Raw genomic sequence first — 8713 nt, 5'->3', positions numbered from 1 at the left:
AATTCTGGGGTATGAAGAAACAAATCCACTCCTTTACACTAGTTTGAGAGATACGTGCTGCAATGAAAAATACGTCAGTTCAGGCGTGCTGGAATGAAAAACACCTATGTTGTAACCTCAGCTCCACTGCCTCTCACTGTTTAATTTAGGGCATTCAAACTCCCTGGAATGCTTTTGCCTCATCTGCAAAATGGAATAGGGAGTAAAGTAGATGATATTAAATTTGAATTTGAACCATTGACTTCAATATGACACTAAACATTTGGAATCTCCATGCAGACAATATTCACTGTTCTTCTTTGTGTCCTTGAAATAAGTGAAAATTTTCGTCCTATTATATATATATATATATATATATATATATATATATATATATATAACCTGTGCCATCAAATTTGGTAAGAATTCTAGAATCTGCCAATAATATATTTGCTCTAAATAAAATGTTTTAAATGTTTAATATTATTGAGCATGGTGTATCACAGCATTTTAGAGTTAAGAAATCATTTATCGATAAATGAAGTTAGAAAAATTGGATGTTTTTCTATGTTTAGGTAAATGCATATGACATAGGTTAGGTGACTTTGTCAATACTTCCTGATCTCTTCTATATACCAAACACTATACAGAACAATAGAAAGTAATGAGGACATAAAAGTTATGCAAGGTATGACCTGTCTTGTAAAGCCTCTAAAACTCCACTGTGTCTTCGGTTGGGTTTGCTAGAAGCAAAGCCTAAGACAGGAATTCTTGTGTAAGACATTTTTCCAGGGCAAGCTCTCAGGAGAAACTGCTAAAGGAGTAAGGCTGGGGCAAGAGGAGAAGTTAGTAAAAAATTGTTTCGGAAGTCTAGCATCATTCTAAACCCATGGAAAGCTCTGAAAGTTTCTCAGTTACAACAAAGTTTTTCAGCCCAGAAGCAAGGGGGCTAGGCTGATAGGACCCCACATTAGCCAGCCTTTTGCTCCAAGTCAACCTCAGGGCTCAGATGGGAGCATAATCTCCCAGGCATCATCAGGAAAAGTGTTGCCCATCAGACAAGAGCCAACCTGTGCAGGAGGTTTGCCCTTGACAGTCAACACCTGCAGCTGCTGTGGACTCGGTACCTTACCCTGGAAAAAAAAGAGAGCTGGGCAGTAGCATCTGGAATGCATGATATTAAAGGAACCAAATGATGTACACATGATCTGCTATAAGTGTATCGGTAATATCACCTGTGTCCTTTAGCATACCTATAAGTTCCCCTATATTATATGGCAAGGGCCCTATAAGAAAGTACAGTTTGAAATTCTGGAAGTACAACAGAGTTAATAACACCAGCTAACACGTGCAAGTGCTTGGTCTGTTCTACACGCCATTACAAAGTCCTTACCTACGTTATCCACATTTAATCCTCTCAACAAATCTACAAGGTAGGTAATATTATTGCCCCTATTTCCCTGTAAACTAAGGCACAGGCAGGTCAAGTAATTTGGTCAGCTAGCAAGTACCAGTAAATGATTATTTTGTTGATAAGTATGTGAGAGGGCTTCCTGGAACAGAGAAAATGAAATTCTAAACCCAACCCAAGATCTACTAAATTAGAATCTCTAAGGTTGGACTCATAACTATAACAAGTTTCCTAAAGTGATTCCTGCACACACTGAAGTGTGAAGAGCCATTGCCTAGAGGAATTAAAAGTTTTCCAAAATGAAGAAAAGTTGTGCAAAGAACATTGTCAAAATGTAAAAATGATCATCAAAAATACTTAATGAAGTTTTATATTTAGTCTAAAAGAGTGGGAAGGAAGATGAGAATAAAATTTGGGCTCTCAAATACAAAACAGGATTATACAGGAAGAAATAACCTTTGTATAGTTATATTGTTTCTTAAAGAACGGAATAGCAAAAATAAAAACATAGGAATCACTGGGCTCAGGTACCCATAGTGTGTTATTTTCTACCTCTATGTTGGTCTAGGTAGACATTTTTCCCTTAAAATTATCTTAAACTCGAGACCATCCTGGCCAACATGGTGAAACTTCGTCTCTACTAAAAATACAAGTTAGCTGGGCGTGGCGGCATGTAACTGTAGTCCCAGCTACTCGGTAGGCTGAGGCAGAAGAATCACTAGAACGCAGGAGGCGGAGGTTGCAGTGAGCCGAGATTGGGCCACTTCACTCCAGCCTGGTGACACAGTGAAACTCCATCAAAAAAAAAAAAAAAAAAAAAATCTTAAACTACTACTTATCCAGAGAAGAACGGGATATTTTAAGACTGGGAAGGGAAACAATCTTTCTTCAAAGGTTTTGGAAATGAAAACATCATTTAAATACAAGGAAATAGGTTAATTGCTGATATATTATTAGCAGAGTATTTTCATGTAGATGTACAATGTTATGTTGTTCTCTGAAATATGAATACACTTACTTTTATAATAATACTTCATTACAAAAATTGGACTAGGGAGAAGGAGGAGACACTATAGGCACAATGCCACTTGGCCACCTGGGATAAAGGAAAGTTTTATCTTCTTAAGTTGAAGTATCTAAAAGCTGTTTTATTATTTATGTACTCAAGATTATTGTCTTGTAGGCAAGGTGGTCGTCTTCATGTTTATTATTCACTTGTGGTAAGTTCACCTTGGACTTTTTATTTTGGGTAAACATCACTTACATCATCACTAATAAGGCTTTGGGGTTCCTTTTCCCCATTATTCAATTTCATAGCATTATCACCAGCTGTTGAGCCTTCTTCCCCATTACTCACTGGTCTAATTGGGGAGAAGAGGAATTGCGAAGAGGGCGGAAGAAAAAGTCTGTTCTAGTAGAATGTTTATTGGTAGATCAGACCTGCCATGTCCCCTTAACCTGCTAAATTTGGTCATCATTGTTACCAGATTCATTGTGACAGTTACAGGCAAATTCCAGGTGTTGTTGGAAAAACACTTATAAGTAATACACTAGTTTATTTTTGATTAAGAAGACTGTTTACGGCGGGGCACGGTGGCTCAAGCCTGTAATCCCAGCACTTTGAGAGGCTGAGACTGGCGGCTCACGAGGTCAGGAGATCGAGACCATACTGGCTAACACGGTGAAACCCCGTCTCTACTAAAAAATACAAAAAACTAGCCGGGTGAGGTGGCGGGCGCCTGTAGTCCCAGCTACTTGGGAGGCTGAGGCAGGAGAATGACATAAACCCGGGAGGCGGAGCTTGGAGTGAGCTGAGATCAGGCCACTGCACTCCAGCCTGGGTGACAGAGTGAGACTCCATCTCAAACAAAACAAAACAAAACAAAACAAACAAACAAAAAAAACAAACACTGTTTACTAGGTACACATTTAAACAATCCATTATTTATAATGAACTTATAGTGATACTTTTTATATGGTTCCCTTTTAATACCAGGTTAAATACTCTAGAGATTTAGGGAATTAATGGCCCGTCCTCCAAATGACCTCAAACTAAGTTAAATGACATAAAACATGTGGTGGAGGGTTTTGGAATTGACAGTAAGGATTGGAAACCCCAAATTTTACACTGTACGAAAGACCAGGGGCAAGAAGCAGCTTTAAGTATTTTAGATTATATACTGACTAAACCCACCCCTCCCAACAAACCTGTTGACAGGTGTTTAGGGTCAAATGCTTGACTTAATCATATTAGTGAAGATTAGGAAGAAGCTTTAAAATCCCAAGACTAGTGTGCATTGCTAGAATTGTTAAGAGAGAGAGCTCATGTGAAATTGGTTATCGTGGGATATTTAAAATAAAACAAAGAAGAGTTTACTTTGTAAGTTAAGAGCTGAGGGAATTGTTGGCTAAGACTGATTTGAAATAACTGCAGCAATTCATGTGTAGGTGCTAACCTTCTACACCTTCAGCAGGCAAAAAGATGCCAGTAATCAATATTGAGGACCTGACAGAAAAGGACAAATTGAAGATGGAAGTTGACCAGCTCAAGAAAGAAGTGACACTGGAAAGAATGCTAGTAAGTTGCTGCTTTCTTTAGAATTTTATTTTAAGCTAGAGATACTGTGGTGGTACCAGGTTAGAAAACATTGGCTGGTAAGGCTAAATGTAGTTACAAATAAATTGTTCATCTAAAAATGTATCAAAGATTAAGAAAATTGATAATCAATCACAACTATCTCTTGATTTAGATTCTAAATCGAAGAGGTTGGCAAACCATTTTCCTTTGGCCAAGCCCAATCCTTAGTCTCTTTTTGTATGACCACTAAGATAAGAATGCTTTTACATTTTTAAAGAGAAAAAGAAAGAAAGAAAAAAGAGAAAGAAAGAAAGAAAGAAAGAGAGAAAGAAAGAAAGAAAGAAAGAAAGAGAAAGTAGGAGAATGTGAGACAAAAACCATATTTTAGATAAACAATAAAGTAAATATGTGCATACAATAATATAGACATTTTGCTTTTACTTTTCTAAACTTATCTTTATAATGCAATATTTTGATATTGATATTTTGATACAATATTTTGATATTGCTGCAATACTTTAAGCTATGATGTCATCCCCTCTTGCACTGTCATGGTCAGTAATAAATGAGTACATTCTACTCTTCTTTGGCAAATAAAGATGAGTTCAAACATAAGAACTCACTGGTTCCTCCTAAAAACATCTGACAAATCTTAGAAAGGGTTACCAACAGTTCACTGCCATTAGAAGGAGAAGAAATGGCAAAGGACTAAACCACCAAACAAACAGTGATGAAAGCTTGGAGGATGTAGATATGTATTTTAGGTCCCTTCATTTTAGGAAAATTATTAATAGTAGAATAAAACCTCCACAAGTGGTAACAATAACCTTATATTTTCAAAACATCTCATTTTATCAGGACAAAGTAAAAAAGGAGTTTGTGTTATCTTCATACTTGGTTCAAAATGCCTACTCCCAGTCAAAACTGGGATTTTTGGCTTCTTCTATGTTTATAATAATCTCAAACTCCCCTGTTGCCCTTTCCATATAGGCAAAACGTTTTGCTGTAAAGATAAAATTAAATCAGTACTAAGGCTTAGAACATACACCAAACAAGTTAAAGTCCTTATTTTTACAATTCAGGGTAAATAAAATGAACTTTTGGGATAAAGGAAAGTTTTATCTTCTTAAGTTGAAGTATCCAAAAACTGTTTTATTATTTATGTACTCAGGATTATTGTTTTGTAGGCAAGGTGGTTGTCTTCATGTTTATTATTCACTTGTGGTAAGTTCACCTTGGACTTTTTATTTTGGGTAAACATCACTTACATCATCATTAATAAGGCTTTGGGGTTCCTTTTCCCCATTATTCAATGTCTCTCTGCTCTTGGAAGTCAAACCAATTTAATATCAGACTGTAAAAACTCCCTATACGTACACACACAAACACACATGCATATAGATACACATACATATACATGTACTCTCTTAGTCTCCTCAGGGTGATGTACCAGAATACCATAGACTGGTGAGTTACAACCAATAGAAATGTATTTCTCACAGTTCTGGAAGCTGGGGTATCCAAGATTAAGGAACCAGCAGATTCAGTGTCTGGTGAGTGCCTGCTCCCTCCTTCATGAATGCCTGTCTTTTCATTTTGTCCTTACCTGGTGATAGGGGTGAGGAAGCTCTCTCAGGTCTCTTTTATAAGGACAGTAATCCTATTTATGAGAGTTCTGTCGTCATGACCTAATCACCTACCAAAAACCCCACCTTGGGGGTTAGGAGTTCAACAAATGAGTTTTTAGGGGACACAATTGTTCAGCCTGATACATATATATGATCTATATACACACACACACACACACATTATATATATAATATATAGAAATATATATGTAATATATAGAAATATTATTTCTCTATATAATAGATAATAATACATATATTATACATAAAATAGAACTTCCAGGTCCTGAGCCCCCAGCTCGGACGTGTAATCAGTACAGTATGGTTAAGTGGATATACTCTGAAACCATATTCCCATCTCAGATTCTTTCTCCACAACAACTTTCTGCCTGTGTAATCCTCACCTATGTTAACTAACTTACCTGTGCCTCTGTTTCTTCAAAACAGTGATAGTAATAGCATCTAATTCAGAGGATAATTGGGAGGAATAAACAAGGTAATATACGCAAAGCTCTGAGAACAATGCCTGGTAATAGCAAGTGCTTTATGTCATTATGTTATTATTACCTTAAAATTATTATTGATTCTATGAACCAGACTGATTCATATTATACTGATTTTTTTTTTTTTTTAGTAATACAAGTCTTTGCATCCAGTTTCTAAAGCTGACAGATTTGCAATGACTATAAGTCAATGTAATAGGCAATGACTAAAGACAATCATTGTAGTAATAGCTAAAAATAGTTATCATTTGATTGTGCATCTTCTTGTGCCAGGCACCTGTTAGGCATTTAAGGCAACCAATGTAGCTATTCCTATTTTACAGTAATTTATGTAGTAAATTTATGTAGCAAAAGTAATTTATGTAGTAATTTTATAGTGTTTTATGTAGTAAATGAACCTTAGATGAATTACCTTAACTAAGACTAAATAGCTAGTAAATGAGAAGAGCCTTGCAATCCTATGTAAACTACATATATTTATATTAAGCCTCACTGAAATAATTTTTAAACCTATACACATATATAATTTTAGGTAATTTATTGTTCCTTTCATTCTCACATATGCAGATCCCAGCCAGGCACCTTCAAAACCAACCCCTTATGGACTACTGAATTAAGGAGAACAATTTACACCTCTGTTCCTGTCATCTGGTGAAGGCAAAAGTAGTGACTTTTAGGGGGAGAGTGTGGGACCACTGAGCAAGAGGGAAAAAAATGAATCTAAATTAATGCATATTTCAAAAGTTGTGTAAATCTGCAAGTATCATCCTTTGAAGGAAGAACCTAACCTGACAAATGCTTCCTGGCCCCAGTGGAAAATAATTTGTTCTAATATGTAATTAATAAGTCTGTATAGTTGTAAACTAATCTTAAGTCTTATATCAAATGTTCCTTGGAATTTACATAAAAGTGGCCCAAAGATTTCATTTAAAAAAAAAAAAACCCCAACAGTAAATTGGTTAAATAACTTATGGTATGGCCACTTATTAGACTGACAAAAATAAAGTAGCATGGTGTTACTATCATGAAGATACACTAATTGAAAACAAACAAGTTGAAGGTAAAAGAGTTTAAATAATTAGATTTCATGTGTGTGCATATATATATATGTATATTTACATATGTATAGAACATCACCTCTCTCTACAAGGCATGTTAAGTGGTACCTAACAGACCGTAGCTGAAAGGCCTGATTTTTTACTAAATCATTACTATAATGTCGCAGATAAGTGAAAAGCAAAATCAAAAACAACATGAATAATTCAGTCCAGCAAATTATTCACTGAACACTAAAGAACCCAGCCTCTATTCTAGATGGCTGGGATACATTGGACAAATCAGCCAGAGGTCCCTAACCCCTTGGAGCTCACCTAGTGCACCACCATGCTCAATCACTGTAGATGAGTGTAAAGGAAAATTACATGTGTATACTTCTGAGAATTCAGGGATGGTGATAAGCCTGGAATTTAATAATTATTCATTCTCTTCCACCTTTACGAGTCACAGTTTTGGAATGAGGAAAAAGGTTTAATCAATATGAAATCTGATGACACCCTTGACTTCTGTTGCCAGCTGTGTTGTGATTCCTGGGTCTTGTCTCCTTCAATGCTGGAGGCAGTGTCTGCTGGGAATCTTTAGCTGGAGCATGACCAGCTGTTTTTCCTTTGTCTGGAGATATATCCGGAAGGATTGGGAAGGCTGCAACTTTCTTCTTTCCTACAAAGTACATATGCATTGGCAGAAAGCAGAGAGAATCATACTGAAAATATACAACCTGAAAATTTATTGTAATAAATAATTCTTGGCATTTGGAGTATTCAGTTTTAAACAAAATGAGTCATCCCTTTTTCCTTCCCCTTAAGGTTTCCAAATGTTGTGAAGAAGTAAGAGATTACGTCGAAGAACGATCTGGCGAGGATCCACTGGTAAAGGGCATCCCAGAGGACAAAAATCCCTTCAAGGAGCTCAAAGGAGGCTGTGTGATTTCATAATACAAAACAAACAAAAAAAAATCATTGAGGATATCTCAAATGTTAATAACAATATGGATTTTTCTCATACATAATAGTACTACTAAGCGTGTATGTGAATTTTTAAATTTATAAATGTAAACTTTTAATAAAAATTGAGTGTTGTAACCCTTCATTCTATGTTTTTTCTTAACATATCTGGCACACAGTTTAACACATAATTGCCAATAAATATTGCTTGAAGTTCTTTAAAAAGAACTATGTTTTTTAAATGATTCTATAGCTTTCTGAGTCATCAGCATATACTAAATGTTTTATGCTTTTTTCACTTCCCTTTCAACACTTATAGTTTTCCACCCAGAAATTTCATGGATAAATTTCTATTTTCTTTCCCAAACTTTCTCTTGCTTATGGAATTAGGAAACTTATTTTTCTGATATGCACTTCACCTATCTTGTGACTTTTCCCCACAATGCCAACTGGGTTGAGGGTTCAGTCTGTGGTCACGGAGCACAGTGAATTTAACCAGCACCACATTCACGGTTATAAGCATACACTTAGGAGCCAGACAGTTCTGGCTTTGCCACTGTACTGCCTACCTCACTTTGGATAAGCTACTTAATTCTTTCTAAATTTGTTTCTTC

At 35.9% G+C, this 8713-nt stretch overlaps 1 protein-coding gene across 3 annotated transcripts; it reads left to right on the top strand.

The window, feature by feature from the left end:
• Positions 1-3633: 3633 nt before the first annotated feature.
• GNGT1 (G protein subunit gamma transducin 1) lies at positions 3634-8237 on the top strand. Of its 3 annotated transcripts, none has more exons than XM_025380221.1 (3): positions 3634-3770; positions 3865-3968; positions 7962-8237. In XM_025380221.1, exons 2-3 carry the CDS (start codon positions 3873-3875, stop codon positions 8088-8090), a joined length of 225 nt encoding a protein of 74 aa, XP_025236006.1. In that variant the 5' UTR covers positions 3634-3770; positions 3865-3872; the 3' UTR covers positions 8091-8237. The 3 variants fall into 3 exon arrangements, with proteins under 3 accessions (XP_025236006.1, XP_025236004.1, XP_025236005.1); XM_025380219.1 differs by having other exon boundaries at positions 3862-3968; XM_025380220.1 differs by having other exon boundaries at positions 3712-3968.
• Positions 8238-8713: the final 476 nt, after the last annotated feature.

The sequence above is a fragment of the Theropithecus gelada genome, chromosome 3 (genome assembly GCF_003255815.1).
Source record: "Theropithecus gelada isolate Dixy chromosome 3, Tgel_1.0, whole genome shotgun sequence".
Classification (NCBI taxonomy): Eukaryota; Metazoa; Chordata; class Mammalia; order Primates; family Cercopithecidae; genus Theropithecus; species Theropithecus gelada.
This window is presented reverse-complemented; position numbering and strand designations above follow the sequence as displayed.

What these genes read in the sequence shown, in the direction of transcription:
- GNGT1 (XM_025380221.1), top strand. Translation starts at nt 3,873, where the DNA reads ATGCCAGTAATCAATATTGAGGACCTGACAGAAAAGGACAAATTGAAG. An exon ending in TGACACTGGAAAGAATGCTA is followed by an intron (nt 3,969 to 7,961) that starts GTAAGTTGCTGC and finishes CTTCCCCTTAAG; the next exon opens with GTTTCCAAATGTTGTGAAGA.